Below are 19900 nucleotides of genomic sequence, written 5' to 3' on the forward strand. Positions count from 1 at the left end.
GCTTTCATGTATTTAATGTCACCTAAATGATATTTCAGTGGGCAGTGGGGCGGGGGAGGCTTTCTAGAGATTGTTTTTCTCATATTGTGCAGAATTAGAATAATAGTACTTGCCAGAGTGGGGCTCCGGCCTTCGGCTCAGCCGTGTGGTGTGGATGTAGAAGAAGGGGCGCTGTACCTCTACGTCTGTGCTTAGCCTTAGGTGCCAAGTCTGTTCCCTCCAGTAAACCTAATGCACGAAGCATACTCCTCGCAGATGGCTTGTTTCTAGGCCAGCAGCACAGTAGACGAGGCATACTGCGTCAGAGGTAAAGCCGTCTTGTCTGTCCCTTGGTGAGTGCACAAGAAATCATCGAAGGAATCCTTCGAGAGCTTTTGGCTTCCAGTGCAGACAGGCGAGACATATGTGCCACACTCTCAACCTGGCTGAGAGCAGGCCCCAGATGTCTGCGTCTGGAGTTTGGATATAGGGGAAAAAATGACACTTGGCAATATATATCGGTATTCTTCTAGATTCATAGCTAGCTCGGAGATGACCATGCAATCATTTGCATCATTGTGCAATTTAATTATTTTAAAAAGCACTTGTCTTAAGCGTAGACATGCTCGCCTTGTGTTTAGCGCAACTCAAACAACTTTTCCAGATGGATCGCATGACGTCAGCTTCATCCAGATTTTGTTTCTGTTACAGAGGTTGTCCCTTGCCCTATGTCTGTGCATGTTTCCCTTGTAAGCTGTACAAAGTCACAGTACTGTGCTTCACCTTGGCCCCAGTACTATTTCTCTTGTACCTTTGCTGGACAGACCTTTTGAAGAAGTTTGCCCCTTGCCTCTCTTCCTGCCTTTAATTCTTTCCTTCCCTCATTCTTTTTTCTGATAGTGGATATTATTTGAGATTTGCCTGGATAGAGTAGGATTATCTAGGGTTGGAGCTCCTGCCACCTTCAGCAACTTGAATGCTTGTAGAGCAGCAGCTGACGCACCTGGTCAGCACACGTGGAATCTGGATCACCTTCCATGTACACCTCAGAAAACTCTAAGGGAGTGCTTTTTCAAATGTGTGTGCTTGTAGTATATATATGTGAGAAGTAATATATGTTACCAAGTAATAACGGCTAACTTTATTTTTTTGTATAAAGATTTTATTTATTTATTTATTTATTTATTTATTTTGAGAAAGAGAGCATGTGAAAGAAAGCATGAGTGGAGGAAGGGGCAGAGGGAGAAGCAGACCCCCCACTAAGCAGGGAGCCTGATGCAGGGCTCAATCCAAAAACCCCAAGATCATGACCTGAGCCGAAGGCAGATGCTTAACCAACCTAGCCACCCAGATCTTCCATATGGCTAACTTTAGCTGGGTTCAGAGAGACTTTCCTGAGGATTGATCAGATAAATTAAATGAAAAATTATGAGGACACAATGGATTTGCTTAGGTTTGTTCATCTTTCATATTTATTCCTTACTTTTGGCTTGTCTTGATCTCCAGTAGAATGTTCCAGAAATTTCATTGGGTATAATGTCTGATTTGGCACTAACTTATTTATGGGACGACTTGGAGTATATTTTCCTTGGGCTTCAGTTATATGACTGCCATAAATTTTCATTACACTAATTAGACATAGATGGATGCTTGAGCCTGGTTGGATTCCTAACCCTGGTCAGCTGCCTCTGCCAGTAGTATTTTTCAGTGACATGATTTGGCACCATTTTCCAACACATTTTCAGGAAATTAGTTTTAAGTTGGGAAAGAACTTGCCTAATAAAGCTACTGACGTTCGGCTATTTTCTTTACCTTCTTAGGGAATTGGACTTGAGTAAAATGTGCATGTTTAAACTATAACTTGTATACTCTTTTTAAAAAAAGATTTTTTTTTTGAGAGAGAAAGAGAGAGCACAGGGAGGGAGGAGGGGCAGAGGGAGAGAGAGAAGCAGACTCCCTGCAGGGAGCCTGATGTGATGTGGGGCTCCATCCCAGGACCCCTAAGATCATGACCTGAGCCAAAGGCAGATGTTTAACTGACTGAGCCACCAGGCACCCCTACTCTTTTTGTGTGTGTGTGTGTATGTGTGTGTTTGTTTGTTATTGTTTTTGTTGTTGTTTTATTGGTTTGGTATCTGAAGGTGTCTTACCCAGCCCTCCAGCCAGGCTGGGTAGTCCCCAGGCTCATGTCTAGCTCAAGAGGAGCCTGAGCTGGTGCAGGGCTGGCCAACGGGCTTTACCATGAGGACTGACAGCAGTTGATGGGCAGTATCTGCAAGGGAGCACAAAGAAGGATTCTGAGGTCCGGACCTAGCAGGTGGGATGCCAGCTTTGATTAGTTTGTGTGCCCTGGGCAGGGGACAGGGTAGTGTCAGGAGCCCTCCTGCCATTCCTATTTTAGTGAGGATCATTACAGTGGAACCTAATGCAAGCCCCTAAGAGCTCCATGGCCATTTAGGATGCTTCAGACAAGGCTGGGCTGCCTGAAAGCAGAGGGTTTTCAGACTTAAGTAAGCATCAGAAGTACCTGGAGGACTTGTTAAAGCCCGGATTGCCCACCCCCATCCCCAGAGTGTCACATGCAACAGCCTTCGGGTGGCACCTGAGGTTTCCATTTGTCATGAAGCACCCACTAATGCCAAGGCTGCCGCTTAGGGACCCCACTTGGAGAGTCGCTGCCTTAGAGGATACAGGGCTATGAGCCCCTGCCCCTTCGCTGTCTTCACAACTCTCTGTGACCTCAGAGAAGTCCCTGGATTTTATTTTTTGGGCATGTATGCCAACATCTGCTGTCCACAGCACCGGGGTCAGGGCGAGTCCAGCATCCCTCGTCTGTCTGAAAACAGATAGCCCTCGTATTTAGCCTCGCTTAAACTTGAGAGGCGGAAATCCTTCTCCTCCGCCTGTGAAAGGGTGCTCTGAAAACACGAGCCACTTCCATCTCATTTCACCTGTGTTCAGCAACAGCTCAGGATGCAAAGCGATGCAGTGTGTGCACCAAGCAAGCACACGGAGACCTAGGCACGTGGAAAGTGACCCCAGAGCCCGTATTTGACACCTGGAGGATGGTCGTGCCGATACATTTAGCGAGGCTGGCTGGTTTGCACGCCCCTGCTGAGCTCACGCCACGGGCACGCTTAGCGGAGCCGACTCTCATGCTTTCGTGTATTTGCTGCTGTGTTTGCTCCCAGTTCGTGCGTTCGGCTCTTGCTGAGCGTGTGCTCTCTGCGAGGTGTTCCGAATGTCCCCATGCTCAAGGTCCCTGGTGCCGGAGAGGGCCCACCGAGCTGGAAGACGGGAGCGCCGGACTTGGGGGGTGGGGGCGGTGAGGCGCGGCAGTGCAGGCGGGAAGCCAGAAGCGTCTCTTGCACATCCAGCACCGTGTTAAGCTACTGACGATGGGAGCCGCAGGGAGAGGAGCTGGTTCCGCCTGCCCTGGGGCGGTGCCATGCAGCAGGGCTCGGGTCTGAGACAGCACAGTGCACGGCTGTGGGAGGATGCCAGCCTTTTCATCAGTGCTTTGACACGAGCATGCCATGCTTCCTGCCCTTCCTAATCTCCTAGGCCAGGGAGGTTATGCAGAGAACCTCCACACTCTCTTTATTACCCGCAATTTCCCAGTGCTTTGTTTTTGTCATTTAAGGGTCACTCGGTGCAATAATGTCAGTATTTACTTAGCAGAGTGAGTTTCTAGACTCAGTGTGATGGTGTTGAGAAGGTGTGAAGGTGATATTTTGACCTCACGGACTTTTCTGGGCCCATCTCTTGCAGAGTCTCTACTATCCAGCAGCAGCTGGCCCAGCTTGATAACGAGTCCTGGCCGGGTCTGGCCGAGGCCGACAGGGACCGGCTGCAGCTCATCAAGGAGAAGGAAGCCCTGCTCCAAGAGCTACAGCTCATCATTCAGCAGAGAAGGCCGGTGGAAGATGTGGCCCGGCTGGAGGAGGAGAGGAGGCGCCTGGAGGAGGAGATCCAGCGGGCCCGGGCCACATCTGTGCAGGGCGCCACGGAAAGGTGCGCTGGCTCCCGCGGTTTTGGGAGCATGCAGGCCTCAGCTCCGAGTGAAGAACCAGGTGGAAAAGCCAAATCAGAGAACTTGCACTGGGCAGCATCGGTCCTCAGTGTTGGTACTCAGGGATCTACCGCCTGCTATTTTCTTGCCAAGTAGTGGGAAGGCAGGAGGGGCAGGGAGCGTGCGCCCTCTCTTCTGCGGGCGGTGCCAGCTCTGTCCTGGGCTCGTGTTCAGAAGCAGGAGGGGATGGAGGGCGGGAAGATGGGAGCCCCCGGCTCAGCCCCCGCCCCTTCCCACTACTGGAGTGCTTTCCCCTTGTCTGCCCGCCAGCGGCCTGGACAGATGGGGTTTGGCAGCAGGAGGGTGGGAGGCAGGCGCTGGCACGGAGACGGAGCCCCGTGGCTTGCGACTTAGGTTTCCACCAGGAAAATCTACGCGCTCTGTTGCAGCAGGAAGCCGGCAGCCCGGCATGTGGCCGGTCTCAGATGTGCCTCTCCTCAGTCTGTGCTGGGCGCTTTGCTGGCGCCGAGGGTGTGAAGCTGGCCTAACATCCCGAGCCCTCGTGCTCAGCCCGGTGTGTGCCCGGCTCCCGGCTTCCACTCGCCACGCATGATCAGGGGCTGTGTCGCAGGCTGGGCCGGCTTTGCACATTTCACAGCTGCCAGAAGTTTATCTGTGGGTATCAGCTGAGCTTTGGAAAGCACCCTACTCCCCAGCATTTGATAATCTACTGGACCTTAAAATCCAGTGTGGTTTTTTTTTTTAAAGATTTTATTTATTTATTCATGAGACACAGAGAGAGAGAGAGAGAGACACAGGCAGAGGGAGAAGCAGGGTCCACGCAGGGAGCCCGATGCGGGACTCGATCCCGGGTCTCCAGGATCACTCCCTGGGCTAAAGGCAGCACTAAACCGCTGAGCCACCCGGGCTGCCCAAAATCCAGTGTGTTAAAGGACCACACACTGAATCTGTATGAGCATTCTGTACATACAGTTTAATGGTCACCTGAATTATTTCGTCCATACGGATGCCCTGATACCTGTTATCTAATCACCTGTTCTCAGTATGTGATGGGGGCTATCGATGCTTGATATTCATCGTTAATAGAGGTCTGTGTGGGGACATTAGTGGCTGATGTCTGTATTGGCGGGAAGTGGTATTTGCAGAGCCCAGCTCATCGGAATAGGTGAAGTGAATTTTAGTTTGCTTAAGATGGTCATGTGCCCTGTCACTTCACTCAAACAGGGAGTTTTGAGTCTGAAAGGGGCTGTGAACTGAAGTTTTCATCTGTGCTTCTGTGCCCTTGGTATTCTGTTGTGTGTGTGCTGGGTAGGAGGGGCTGGGAGTTCGTTGGGTTGGTTCTCTCTTAAGGGGGGTGGAGTCTGTCCCATGAATGTCACCTGCTTCTCAGGACCCCACACTCATGCACCCTTGACTGTTTTTGCCCTCGCCACATGGAAATGCTGGCCCACATGAGTGCTGGGGTCCCAGAATACAAATCTACAGACCCCCACAGAGCTGATGTTACCCTTGATGCCCAGGTTTAGGAACTGAGCCCGCCAGGCTCGTGCAGCTGAGGGAGTCTCTTGTGGGACCAGCCCAGGAGCTGAGTCCTGTGTTGTAGAGCCCTCCCCTGGGACCGATTTGGCCCACATGTGTCCTCCGGATCTGCGGCTAACCGGCACGGGCCCCTGAGGCAGGAGGCTTTCCCTGGGAAGGCTGGGGGGCCTTAGACCCGGTGTGGAGCCAGGACAAAGTGAGGAAGGTCAGTGTCTTAGGACTGAGATGTGCCAGCCGCTTGGCCAGTCTGCCTGTCTCGGCTCAGGGGCCCTCGTTGTGAGGTAGGAAGTCTGCGCTGGGGTAGTGAGTGTCACTGGGGGTTGGGACAGCATAAAGCCTTTCCCCTGTCAAAGGACAGAGCACCTGTCTTAAGGGTGCCCACGCAGTCACACAGTAAATGCCATCGTTTGATTTATAAATAAGGACTGTTTTGTTGTGAGGCAAGCATATTCATTCAGTAACTGTTGAGCACATGTAGTGTCGGGCTCTGTTCTAGGCAGTGGACTTAGTACAGTGGAGAAAGTTCATTTCAGAAATAAGAAAGAAGAAAGTGGAAAGAAGAAAAAAAATTACCTTCAACCCTGTGACAGTTGCTGTTTTATTTGTATCTAATCTTAATTCTATGGATTTTAGAATTGCATGCATTTTTGCCCAGAGCAGGGCTTAAGTGAGGGACTCTGATTTGTTCTAAGAAATTCCAGTAGATTGCTGTGTTGCTCTGTGTCTGAGCCCATCTTTTAGTCTAGCCTCTCATCCCTTCTGTCTGTTCACACACCTGTCCTTCCCCCCACCCCATCCGTTCACATCCCCCCATCTGTGGAGCTCCTGCAGTGGCTCAGGCACTGTACAGGGTGCTGGGGGCGCAGTTTCAAGCAAGATGAAACAGCCTCTTATCTTGGTGTCTGTGACCCAGATGTGGTTATTAGAACTTAGTCGTTGAAACCTAAATCATTTGGGGGAATTTACAGTTGAATTTCTGATTGGGAAGATCATAAACTCACTATTTTTGAAATCCACCAATGGCCTGTTTTCTTACCTACAGGATTCTGCTTCAGGAAAAAAGAAATTGCCTCCTTATGCAGCTGGAAGAAGCCACCCGCCTCGCGTCCTATCTCCAGTCCCAGTTAAAAAGGTAGGTAACTTTGATTCTGATTTTGAGGGGAGGAGGGGCAGAGGGAGAGAGAGGATCTCAAGCAGGCTCCGCGATCTCACCACCCTGAGATCAGGACCTGAGCCGAAATCAGGAGTCAGACGCTTAAGCCGCTGAGCCATCCGGGCGCCCCTGGGAAGGTAGGTGGCTTTAGAAGAGGAAACTACCGAATTACCACGTTATAATGACGTGTCCTTGAGCTTCATCATCCCCTTTAGCTTGTTTCCCTCCTCCCGGCACTTAGAGCCCGAAGTGCTGGCACACACAGTGGCAAGGGGCTACGCTGTATTTTTAAGAGGAACTGCTCATGTGGGATCCGGGGAATGTGAGGAGAACCAGGTTTGGCTGCAGAATAACGAGTCTGAAGTCAAGTTCGGCCAATGATTCTGTGATTGAATTAGCAGCTTCCGAAGTGTGTGTATCCATCTCCACATGCACATGGATGGTTCTATTTTGTTGTTTTAAAAAAAATGATAGGAACATTTTTAAAGGAAGATTGGCATGCTCGATAATAGCTTTGTTTTCCAGTACTTACTGTATGGTGAAGCGTAATATGAAGGGCTTTCTATGTATTATTTCTTTGTCATTCCTCCTAAAAATGCCTCGGGGTAGAAATGATAGTCTCCCAGCCCCCAGTGACAAAGTGGGGGGGGGCGGTCCTGAGGACAAATCACTTGACCCAGTGGACTCGCTGGTCCGCGTTTGAGCTGGAACTTGATGTTAGGCACGTTTCCCTGATGTTACCTACCACTCTCTACTGACACTCAGAGGGAAACGAAGGAAATATTAGTGATGGTGCCTTAGAAGTGCTCGTGAGTGGTTAAGGACGTGCTCTGGTTGGTGGCAGGATGGGGCTGGATGTCGTTCCCTCTGGAACAGACCAGGTGCTCAGCTCAGCAGTGGGGGACAATGGGGCTCCAGCATGGGCCTTCAGGCCACACCTCAAAGAGTGTGGGGTATGTCTCGTTTCAGCCTGTCTGCCAGCACCCTGACCGTGTCTTCAGGGAGCAGTCGCGGGTCCCTGGCCTCCAGCCGGGGCTCGCTGGCCTCCAGCCGCGGGTCCTTGAGCTCAGTCAGCTTCACCGACATCTACGGCCTCCCACAGTACGACAAGCCTGACGCCGAGTGTAGCCAGCTGCTGCGCTTTGATCTCATCCCCTTTGACTCCCTGGGGCGTGATGCCCCCTTCTTGGATCCCCCGGTGCCTTCAGGCTTCCACAAGCAGAGGCGCTCCCTGGACACACCGCAGTCCTTGGCATCTCTGTCCTCGCGCTCCTCCCTGTCCTCGCTGTCCCCCCCGAGCTCCCCCTTGGACACGCCTTTCCTTCCGGCCTCCCGCGACTCGCCCTTGACCCAACTGGGGGACACTTTTGAGGTGCCCGGCCTGGGTACCCTTGACAGACTGCGGGCTCAGGCCTCTGCTTTGGGGGATGAAGACTTGCCAGGCACGGTGTCCCTTCAGCCACACGGGTTCCCTGGGGATGGGGAAGGACCTCGCGAGCGGGGACCTCAAGTGACCACTGCTCCCACGGCTGCAAGTAAGTATCGAGAAGTCCTGGGGTTTCCTCCATCCGGGGAAGAGGAGGCTCTTAGATTCGGGGAAGAGACCGTGGGCCGTTGCACTGAAGTCCGCTGGCTCTTCAGTTCCCTAGCGAGCTTTAGGTTTCAGACTGTCGGCAGGGTGGGGAAGCATGCCCGCCTGTGTGCTGCGTGCTTTCCTCGTGGGGCTTGCACGCTGGGCCCGGAGAGGTCACGGAAATGGCACAGTCGTCTTTTCCCAGGTGTTCGGCCTATTATCCGAACATGCCTAATTGATGAAAACGATGGTGAGAACCGCACTCTCCCCTGGGCAGCAGCTGCTCCCAGAACCTTCCAGGGTGGGGGCCACCCAATAGCAGCACGTGGACTGTGTCTGCCGCTGGAAATCTCTACTTCCTCTGTCCCTGTGACTTCATCTCTTCATCCTGTGTCCTTACAGTTGTCAAAGGTGTAGTTTATCAAACATGGGAATGAAAATAATTGGTGTAATTTCAAAAGACGTGCCGGTAAGCATCCGTCATTTTTACTGAAGCGATTTCTCTGGTCCCCAAATTGAGCAACGTGAACTTTGTCCATCTGGTCAGTGTTAATTCAGCTTCTCCTTGGTGCCAGGCCCTGTCTGGTTGTAGCCCATATGGAAAACGGAACTCTTGTCCTAAAGAATATTCTAGCTGATGGCTTATGCACAAGGCGGGGCCCGGGCCCTGACTCTCCTGGTACCTTGACCTTATGTGCTTTCCTGAGCCAAATTGTGGCAACTTTTAACTTCCTTAGGTTCCAGAGAGGATTGAGAGCAAGGTCTCATTCCTGGAGTTCCTGAGCTGTTATTTACAGCAGAAAGGTTTTAGCCATTCTGTGTAGGCAAACACCAGGTATTTGTATAGCTTAGTGGATCTCAACCAGGGGAGCTTTTGAACCCTGGTAGGTGCTTGTCAGTGGCTGGTTGTCACAACTGAAGGCCGCGGTAGGGAGGGGCCCCTGGCCTCTGGTGCGGGTGGGGGGTGGGAGTGGGGGCACCAGGGATGCTGCTCCACATCCTGCAGCCCTACGAGGGCTGACCCAGCCAAAATGGCAGTAGTGCTGAGGCTGAGAAGCTCTGCACATGTGCCGGGGACTCCTTCAGCAGCAGGGGCTAGAGAGAAAACATGAGGACACAGCCAGGGTGGTGTGGTGGAAACGGCGTCAGCCTCGCAGCTTAGAGGCCCAGACTCTGCTGACTGGCTAGCTGTGTGGGCATGACCCGCCTGGGACTTGGCTGAGTCTTGGCTTCCCTGCCCGTGAGCAAGGCGCTCTTGATGGCTCTTCCATTCACCCCCGTTCTGTTACCCCGACTTTTCTGTATATAACCACACTGCTTGTCGTCTGTATAAGAGAATCTTAGTCCCGTTAGCACCTACATGCTGAACCAGAAATCTGTGAGGCCCTGAGGCAGTCTCGTGGCTTTTTGGCATCTGTTATTTGGGTGTCTCCTGTGTGTTTGTGAACGCACCTTTCATGTTCCCACCTCTGCTGCTTCTGTAATTCTCCTGTGCAGGTGCCCTTCGTTCACTTCATTCTTTATGATCACAGGTTCAGTGCCCCCTGTGTACTCCTTTCATTCAAAAAAGAAAATACAAAATCGGGCCCAAATTACACATCCATTGTTGCTTAAGCTGATCGCGGTCACTGCCTTGCCTCCCTGCCAGCCTGTCTTCAAAGGGTGAGACCCAAGAGTATCGGTGCCGTGAGACGGAAAGTCCACACAGGGCCCGGGGGCCTGGGGAAAGGCAGGGTGGGAGGGAGAAGGGCTGACTCGATTTCTGATCCTGATTTCTTTTTTCTTCCCACTCTGGCTGACTGATAATGGTTCAGACTCCTTCCACGGGGAGGTATTTGCTTTATGCTGGGTTCAGATACTGCCACCTCGTGGTAAATTCTTGTGTGACGTTGTCCGGTGACTTGGGTCTTTTCTTTTTTTTCTTTTATATATATATATATGTTTTTATTGGAGTTCAATTTGCCAACATATAGTGTGACACCCAGTGCCCCCCTCGGTGCCCGTCTTTTTCAACTCGAAGTAATTAACTCAGTGAATGCGTTGGTTGTGGAGGGTGCTCGCAGAGCGCTGGGTTGGGAAACCAGCCTCAGGCATGGACACAGGGTGACTTCTTGCCTCTCTTGACGTTGGGGGGAACGCTTGAGCCTAGTGTCCTCATAGCTTCACAAAGCTGGCACAGATCCTTCTAGTCCTTATGTTACTCCACCCCCCGCTTATGATGCCTGCTGTCGCGTAGTTCCCTCTGACTTTCTAGTTTCCTGAGGAAGAGGACAGTTCAGGTATGACCTCTGGAGAGTTTTAGAAAGATGACATTTGGGATCTCTGGGTGGCTCAGCGGTTTAGCGCCTGCCTTTGGCCCAGGGCATGATCTTGGAGTCCCGGGATCGAGTCCCGTGTCGGGCTCCTGGTGTGGGACCTGCTTCTCCCTCTGCCTGTCTCTCTCTCTCTGTGTCTATCATGAATAAATAAATAAAATTTAAAAAAAAAGAAAGATGACATTTTACTAAGATAAGATTCAAGATTGCCCAAACCTACAAAGCCAGCTCTGGGAATAATTCCTTCCATTGTGTGTTAAATCAATCCGAGGACGCAGACAGTGGGAGGGGGGAGTGGGAAAATACACTCTAACCTTGAACATTTTGAATATTTTTACTATACTTTTATCTTTCTGGGATTTTATTTATTTATTTTTTGAAGATTTTGTTTACTTATGAGAGACACAGAGAGGCAGAGACACAGACAGAGGGAGAAGCAGGCTCCCTGCAGGGAGCCCAACGTGGGACCCGGGATCACGCCCTGAGCGGAAGGCCAATAGTCAACCGCTGAACCACCCAGGTGCCCCTCTTTCTGGGATTTTAAAAACCAAATGTGTCAGGATGCCTGGTTGGCTCAGTTGGTGGAGCGTGCGACTCTTGATCTCAGGGCTGTGAATTCGAGCCCCACGTTGGGTGTAGAGGTTACTTAAAAATAAAATCTTAAAAAAAAAAAGTCAAATGTGTCATGATTTTGAAATCTTTTCCTGTTTTCATTTCCCATCAGTACTCACTAATCTAAATCTGGGAAAACCTTGATTTTGTTCATCTTACTGATATTTCTATTATACTCTGTTTAAAATTGTTGGCTTAAATTCTGCAGTTTTTTCACTTTGTGCTTTTCTTTTATCTCTTTTCTCATGCGGCTCGACAGAAACGTTCACTGTAAGTGACCTTGGAATCCTTCACCTCGTTGGTCAGGCAGCAGGCACGTCTTTGTGCAATGAATCAGTGTGTTTAGGATGGGGGGGTGTGGCCGAGAAGGGCAGACTGCATAGTTGTACTTTAACGTAGCTCACTAGTTACTATTATTATTAATTCAATATTAATATTTATTCTGGCTACTAAAGTTGTATAAGAACTTTTCTAAAAGCTTGCAGTACTTATTCCTCTGTATTTTTTACCAGACTTCAGTGGCTTTCATTATTTTAGTGTATGCCAGCTGGCAGCTTTGCCCCAAATGTGACTTTCATTATATTTTTTTCCGTCAAGCAGTGTTGATATCCTTAGGTCTCAGTGTGTGTGTATCTGTCTGTTGTGATGGAAAGGCCAGAGATTTTTAAAATGCAGGTTTGGAAGATTGTTTATTCCTGCCTTCACTGGCATTGGTCCCTGTGCCCCGTCTCACCTCGAAGCCGGAGAGCAGATGGCGGGGGGATGTAGCGTGGGATCTGCTGTGCGCTTTTCTTCACCCAGGACGACTGCTCATCATACTCCCTTCCAACAACTGCTTCCAGTTGCTCCGTGAGCGCGGGGACTAAGCCTGGGAGCAGTGAGGATTCATTCCTTCATTTCCTTTTTCTCCTCGTGGACTGCCATTGCAATGAGAGAGACATTCTGTGCGGGTTGTACCGTCGGGTGAACCAGGAGTGCTTAGGGTCACGGCTTGGTGTTATTTCCTTGAGGGAATGCAAGGCTGTGCCCAGGAGCCGTGCTGAGCAGCAGGGCCAGGGCCGGAGATGGGGAGCAGCTTTGTTTGCTAGAGATCCACGCAACGAACAGTTCCACCTGCAGTCCCCAGCTGGGGGGGGGGGGGTTGGGGGCTCCCTTGTGGCAGGAGTGACAAGAAGAGCTGGGCTTTGAGAGTCCCTGCGTCCGGCCACCCTAGACTGGAGCCAGCTTTGTTCCCTGACCCTCAGGGAGGAGCCTGTAGCTGCCCAGGCTTGGCATTGCAGACCTTTGGAAGGACAGCTTTTGTCTACAGTTGAGGTGGTTAAGACTGAACACCACAGCCCTGTATGCTGTTTAGTGTGTTCGGATTAAACTGTTGTGTGTGAATAATGGTTTAGTTGAGTGAGCTGGTCATCAGTGGACTGGACATTTCCCTCAACATAGGGATGCAGAGATGCCCAGGTTTTCACGTTCAGAACTTAGATGGCTAAAGAGAAGTGCAAAGTGGCCAGAGGGACCTGCGCTGTTAACGGGAGGCATGGCGATGTCAGAGTAAGGCTCAGTTCGGGGCTCCGTGTGAAATTTCTGTATTCTAACCAAGCCTGCCGCTCTGGAAAGTGTTGAGACGCCTGTGTGCACCTTCACGCTTGGCACGGGAGGATTGTATGCCTGCATTTATTGGCTTTGTGGGAAGGAACTTGTGCGGGGAAGAGCAGAGACAGTTGATGAAATGCTGAAAGGAAGAATGTTGATGCTTATTTTCGGCTCTTGATCAGAAGGGATACAAGGCAAAAATAAGCTGCCTTGTAACAGTAGCTTGCTAACCCCTGGAAAGCAATTTTGGAAGCCAGTTTGGCCCCAGGGCTGCTGCGGAGGATACCATCATCATAGGAGCGTTTCCAAAGGCTGAGTCTGGGGTCAGCTGGGTCCTCTGACTTGAAAGTCACTGTGTCTTGTTAGGGTTTATTTGGATAATTAAAAAAAATGTTTTTTTCTGATAAAATATATAGTATATGTTTAGTGTATGAAATACAGGAAATACCAAGCAGCATAAAGAAGGAAATGAAAAATGCCCCATGCCGGGCACATACATTTAGGTAACACATACATACACATAGGTAACAGGCACTGTCCACATTCGGGGTAACATCTCTTCCCCGTCTTTCCTGTGTGATGGTCTCTTTTAAAGTGTGATACAAATGGGCATCCCCCCTTCGTATTCTGTTCTGTGTGCTCATTAAAGAGGTGAAGAGAAATTTGTGACTGTTCAAAGAGCTTTTAAAGAAGTAGCCAGAAGTCTATTTCATCAGTTTTTCAATATTCAAAAAGATTTTGAGTGCAACATATTCAAACATATGTATGCATATATGATGTATGCATATATAATGGCATGTCCCTGGAACACTTAGTAACTTGTATGTGGCCTAACTTAGAGTGTTCATTTCTTAGCATCATGGTCCCTGGCCTCCCGTGCTGTCACCTCCTGACCCCAGGTGTGTCTCTTGTTTGTAGCAGTGACCCTTCGAGAAGACAGCGCCAAGAGGTTGGAGAGGAGAGCACGGCGAGTGTCTGCATGCCTGTCGGATTATTCGCTTGCGAGCGATAGCGGGGTATTTGAGCCTCCAACCAAAAGGTTAGATCTTACCCCTAAGCCCACTTCCCACAGTGTTACTGTTAAGCACAAAACGTATGCATCTTGGGACTTCTGCATATTGAAGGTTTGTGTGTGTCACCAAGGCTAGAATCTTTTCCCGACTTCTCTCAACTCTGGTAGGTCAGACCTCAGCAACCCACGAAGAAAAGTCCTCTGGCTTCTGTGTGACATCTGGAGGTTGGCCCTCCTCCTGTGGTTCGAGGATGACTTCCTCCAGGCAGGCCCTGGGCAGTTGAAGGCCTAAGCCCATGAGAGCTGGGGAAGGAGAGCCAGTGTACAAGAGAGACCTGCCCTTTTAGAAAGGGCATTCATTAGAAATGAGGTTCTCCCTCCTTCTCTTCTTTCCTAAGCTAGAGGAATCCGTTTGTAACAATAAAACACTTTTGGGATTCTGGACTTTATCTTGATTTGATATGTTTGATGTCATTGTTTCCTTCCAGGTGTCTGTCAGACATTTCACTTAGCACAGATGGTTTAAAAGTTAGTTTGGAACTTTGCCCTGAATAGCACATGTGATTTTGAAAAGTATCCCAAGTTATTTTCTCAAAAACAAGAGCACTTTGTAGGCAGGTGCCCACTGAGGTATGACGGGCCTGCTTTGTCCTTTTAGTCACATAAACTATTTATTTGTGTCGCAACTTAAGAAAGCCTTTCTCGGTAAGAAGCGCCCCTAACACGAGAGAGCTTCTGCTAAAGCTGCAGTGACCGGTTCCCTGTGGAATAACCCCAGTGGCTTTCTGGTTTGTTCAGGAGTGAAGATACTGAAGAGTCTACACACGGGGACATTTGTGGTAATGAAGGGCCCCAGATCCACGTTGGATTTTTGTGAGTATAAGAGAGCCCTACCCTGTTGTTACTAGAGATGACCTCTAGATTGGGCCCACCCAGTGACTCACACTTCCAGGCCGGGAGAGATGCAGGGACCCCTGTGGTCTGGGTGCTGCTCTGGGCCTGGACACCCCCGGACCACTTCAGGGTCTCCTGTGAGGGGACACAGGTGGCAGGAAGGAGAGATGAGGACGAGCAGCTCCACTGCTGTCCTCCAACACTGCTGTGATGTCACGGAGGTGGGGGGCACGGAAAGCCCTGGGCAGTTACCACACATTCCACCTGGAGTCGCCTGTGTCCGCCACTGCACAGGAGGCCGGTCCCCTCCTGCCCAGAGTGAGGTACCAGGTGGGCTGCCACACAAAGCTTTCTGGGTTCTGATCGCAGTTTCGGTGAAAAGCAGTAACCAGTAGTGTCCAGACTGGCACGGCAGAATGCTTGTGTCCCCACGACTTTGTTTTGCTCACTTATCACTCCAGTCGAGGTGGCACCATTGCCATCTGGGACTGGCTCCTTCTTCGCTTTGGGGGCTGACCTATGCGCTGGAGGATGTCGAGCAGCATCCCTGGCGGCTGCTCAGTAGGCGCCAGTAACACCTGGCCTCCCGCCTGCACCCAGTCCCGGCAGCAGAAGTGCCTCCAGATGTGCGCGTGTCCGGGGGGAGGGTGCACGGGCACCCCCAGTGGAGGGCCACCACTGGGGGTCGGCGGCGAGGAGCCTTCCACCGTGGGGCACGTGCAGCGTGTGGACCGCCTCCTCCTCCTTCTCTAGGCTCGACAGTGCCAACGAATGTCTTCTCGTGAACGTGCTCCAGCTGAAGAACTTTGCGGGGCTGGTCCTGAAGGAAGACTGCAAAGTGTAAGCTCGCTTGCCGGCAGCGTTTCCCTTCGGGGCCCCGGGGGGCACCCCCAGCCCACGATGGCAGCTCTTGGGCCGCCTGCCCGGCAGCTCCGGGACAGAAAAGATGGTTTTGGAACCCGACTTCCAAAGTTTATTCGTAATAAAATACCAGGGAATATTTGAAATAGAAAGGATTATTACATGTTTTAAGAGAGAGCAGTTATTATTTGAGGCAGACGAAGTTCACACACCCGGGCTGCATAGGTGCCGCAGCGACGCTAAGCAGCAGCGCTCGGTTTAGACCGCCTGGGCCGCGGCGCCGGCTCTGCTCCTGTGCACCGGGGAAGGGCTCCTGGTGGGACCGGGCCGTGGTTGCAGCGAAGGAGGAGCACGTGTCGGTGTCCTGGGAGACGCAACCCCCCGCGAGCCCCGCAGCCCGGACGGCTGCCCGGGGGGTCCCGCTGAGCGGGCGGCAGAGCGCCCGGCGACGGGCCCTTCAAGGCCAAGGTGCTCCCCTTCGCGAGTCTTGGTGAACTCGGCTTCTAAAGCCCTGGGAGCAACCCGCTCGTAAGTGGCTGAGGGCTCCGCCAGGGACTTTGCTCCCCCCGATGGTGTACTTTGCGGCGTTCACCGGTGTTTGAGTTTCCCGTCGGTCGTGGGGGGCCGAGGGTGGACGGGGCAGGCACCCCAGGCTGGCGCGCACAGTCTTGGAGGCGAGGCAGACGGAGCTTGAAGAGGGAGCCAAGGGGCCGTGGGGAGGTCAGCGCAGGTGGCTCCCCGACAGGCTGCTGGAAGCGGGCCCCCTGTTTGAGTCCTTCTGAAGTCCTAACGACTGACTTTTAAGCCTCTCTCTGTGAGTGCTCCCACCCCCCAGTCTCCAGGGGCATGGAAATTGTTGGGCTTCCTCTTAGTTGAGAAAAGGACCTTTCTTGGGAACAAAAGACTTTAAAATTCTGCCCGCGGACGTCCGAACAGGGAAACCCACGTGTGTGTATGCGTGTGTGTGGTTCGTGTGTGTCATCGTGTCACCTCTTTGTCTTTTCCCCCTTCTTTCTGGTTCCAGTCACATCCGCGTTTATTTGCCGCCCATCGACTCTGGCACACCGAACACTTACTGCTCTAAGGCTCTGGAATTCCAGGCTCCCCTGGTGTTTAATGAAATGTTCCGAATCCCTGTGCATTCAAGCATGTTGACGTTGAAGTCGCTTCAGTTATATGTATGTTCCGTGAATCAGCAGCTGCAAGAAGAACTGCTGGTATGTCCCCCATCTACCCCCCCATTTCCTGTCCCTCCTTCCTTTCTTTGTGTTCCCCTCAGTCTTTGTCTCTCCCACCCCTTCTGGTCTTTCTTTGTTTTTCATTCTTGTCACTCCACCTTTTGTCCTTCTTTCATTCTTTGTTTTTGCCTTGTCTTTCTGCCTGTCTCTCTTCTCTCTCTCTCTCCCTCCCTTCCTTCTTTCCCCTCCTCCTCCCTCTTCTCCCTTCTCCCCCCCCCCTTCCTTTTTCCTATGATAGGCTGCTTAGAAATTGTCATCATGTTAGGTGATCTCTGTAGCAGGGAATACAGGATTTGTCTTGCCAGGCGTGTTATACTTTAAATATATTATCTCGACTAATACTTGTAAGACTTCTATATCTCCCCCATTTTCAGGTGAGGGAACTAAGTAGGATTGAGAAATTGGGCAAATAAAAATGTAAGGTGATCAATTAAATGCAAATTTCAAAAAATCTGTGGATTTTTTTTAAATATAAGTATTATATTAATAAATAATAATATATGTTCCATGCAATATTTGGGACATACTTATACTTCCATTCACTGGCTGCTCTGTATTTTATCTGGTACCTCTAGAACTAAGAGCATGAGCAGCTTGTGTTCAGTGCGCCCACCCATGCACCGTCCAGGGCCATGACTCGGCAGCCAGAATGGTCTTTTTGCACAGTTGGAGTTTTGTCCCTTGGTCTCCCCCCTCGGCAGCAGAATTCGATTGTGGAGTTCAGGAAGCCCTAGAAATCTCAGAGCGAATCTGTAGCTTGTCACTTGGCAGACCCGAGCCTGCCCCCCCCCCCACAGGTTGTCCATCTCTGCCCCTGTGCCCCTCCTGGCACTTTCCCGCTGGGCTGAACCAGCAGTCGCAGAGCTTCCCTCAGTAAGATCCTCTGCTACCACTTTCACTTTACTGCGGTCCTTTGAATAGCAGTGGCACATTCTCCCTGTCTGGTTAAGATTGGAGGGTGACCTGGTGTTGGACAAAGTTCCTGTTGGTCGTTAAGGTGGAATCATTCAGTGCCTGTTCTGCTTTTTTTTTTTTAACACTCATGCAGGGCATTGCTCAGATCAACTTGGCCGACTATGACGGGTCCAGCGAAATGCAGCTGCGTTGGTACACAGTGCAGGTGTTCGGCAGCTGCGGGCCGCCCAGAGCGAGGGAGAGTGAGAGGGCGGGGGGTGCCGCCGGGGACCCCGCACAGGCCGCTGCCGGGAAGACGGTACGTGCACAGCGCCACTGCCCTCCTGCCACCGACGCCCGCTGTCACTAGGGCTTCAGCTGTCCCGAGCGCCTCTGCACACTTGGTGTTGGGTGCAGCGGTGCCCAAGAGGCGGTTTCAAGGGAAGGCATGGAAGTGGGAGGTTTTGAGGTATGTGGGCATCACAACAATGGTTTTAATGCAGACGAACTAGTGATCGGCAGTGACACATTGATGGTTTTAAAATTTGAGCCCCTGGAGCTGCACGAAGTGGCCAGGCTACGTCCTGCTGGCACGCAGTGTGTGCGCTTCTTGCCACTGGAGAGCAGCAGCGGGTGGCCAGACCCAGCTCAGGAGCACCCCTGTCCCCCCGCAGGATGCAGTGACGGCGCTGCTGGCCAGAACCACAGCCCAGCTGCAGGCCGTGGAGCGCGAGCTGGCCGAGGAGCGGGTGAAGCTGGAGTACACAGAGGATGAGATCCTGGAGATGGAGCGGAAGGAGGAGCTGGCTGAGGCCGTGTCTGAGAGGTAGGGCGAGGCCCTTCTGCACATCGGGGACACAGAGCGCACTTTCTGGGGCCGTCGCAGCCCAGTGCTGGGCAGCTGGAGTCCTGGCGGAGGACTTCAGTGCAAGTGGCTTTTCTCGCCCGCACCTCTGTGGAAACATGCTGGGCACGCTCGGGGCCACCCAGAAGGCAGGATGCTCACGGAGAGTGTATTTTATTATCGTGACACCAGAGTTCTGGCAAGGGGTTTTTACCAAAGTCAGCAGAGGTTACACAGAACATTCATGTACAGGATGAGGAGTGAAAGGAACCGTCCACAAAAGGAAAAACAGAAATGAAATCCTGGAGAGCTGTTAGCACCTGTTCCACTCCACACTAGTAAGATTCACTTAAGAATTCCTGATAAGGAACAGAAGACAGGGTGGTCAGGGGAAGCTGGGGAGGAAATGTTGGGGAAGAAGAGGTGAAGGGCCAGAAGACCACCTTGACACACATGTTGTGGGCTTCGGCAATGTCTGCCCGTAGGAGTTGGCAAGCCGACTCGGTCGACAGTGGCTGCAGCAGCTGCGCCCAGACCAGCCCCCCACACCCAGAGCCCTGCTGTGTCGGCGTTGACCCCCTCCATGGACATGCGTTTGCTGGCCAGGCAGATCCTTACAGTCTCGAGAAACTTCAGCCTCCACCTCTTAAGGTAAGTGGAATGGTCAGGGGACTTACGGGGGCCCCCAACGTTCTGCCGCACGACAATGGGCACTGCCCTGGAGGGGGGCATGTGTGCCCATATCCCCTACGCAAACCACACGGGGATTGGTGGGGACACGGATGAGAAAAAACTGAAGCTGACAGGCTCAAGTGCAGGAGTAGGACAGTGTGGCTTAGTGCAGACACTCCCCGCGACCGTGGCCGTGGGCAAGGTGCAGTGCACGACAGACGGTGCTGTGGGGCCCGGGGCCATCGCCTCGACGGTGTTTCATGGAGAGCCCAGGGAAAGAAGTGAAGAAGCCACTTAAAATGGGCACAGCAGGTGCCATAGAAATGTCTGTCAACTCTCAACGGAACAGAAAGGATAGCTGCAGCTTGAAGGTGTAGATGTGTCCTCCATGTCGTGCGGTGATGACCCACTCCTGTCTGTAGGGCCCCTTATAGCTCAGGATGGTTCACTTGTCATCACCTGGACACTTGTAATCTCTTTTCTCCCATAGTGACAGTGAGTATTATGAAGTGCCCCTTTGCTCCCTTCCGTTCACCTGATCTTAGCTGTGCTCATGGCCGTACCCTCGGTGAGGAAATCAGTCACGTTTGCCATGACACGTGCCTAAGGAAGCCCGTGAGGTCTGGAGACACTGAATCAATGCTCTATGGAACCTTTTGTCCCAAAACTGCTCAACTCTTTGAAACGTGCG

The 19900-nt window shown here is 51.7% G+C and overlaps 1 protein-coding gene across 3 annotated transcripts in view; it reads left to right on the forward strand.

Annotated features, from left to right (window-relative positions):
* The window catches only part of WWC3 (WWC family member 3), a 118976-nt gene that overhangs the window by 86482 nt on the left and 12594 nt on the right, over positions 1–19900 (forward strand). For all 3 annotated transcript variants that reach the window (XM_055338204.1, XM_055338205.1, XM_055338206.1), the window contains 10 exons: positions 3751–3993; positions 6594–6683; positions 7674–8239; positions 13713–13833; positions 14605–14679; positions 15454–15540; positions 16586–16778; positions 17848–18012; positions 18368–18519; positions 19023–19188. In XM_055338204.1, coding sequence (XP_055194179.1) covers positions 3751–3993; positions 6594–6683; positions 7674–8239; positions 13713–13833; positions 14605–14679; positions 15454–15540; positions 16586–16778; positions 17848–18012; positions 18368–18519; positions 19023–19188 — 1858 coding nt within the window. The remainder of the gene's footprint in view (positions 1–3750; positions 3994–6593; positions 6684–7673; positions 8240–13712; positions 13834–14604; positions 14680–15453; positions 15541–16585; positions 16779–17847; positions 18013–18367; positions 18520–19022; positions 19189–19900) is intronic.

The sequence above is a fragment of the Nyctereutes procyonoides genome, unplaced genomic scaffold (genome assembly GCF_905146905.1).
Source record: "Nyctereutes procyonoides isolate TBG_1078 unplaced genomic scaffold, NYPRO_anot_genome, whole genome shotgun sequence".
In the NCBI taxonomy this organism is placed as follows: Eukaryota; Metazoa; Chordata; class Mammalia; order Carnivora; family Canidae; genus Nyctereutes; species Nyctereutes procyonoides.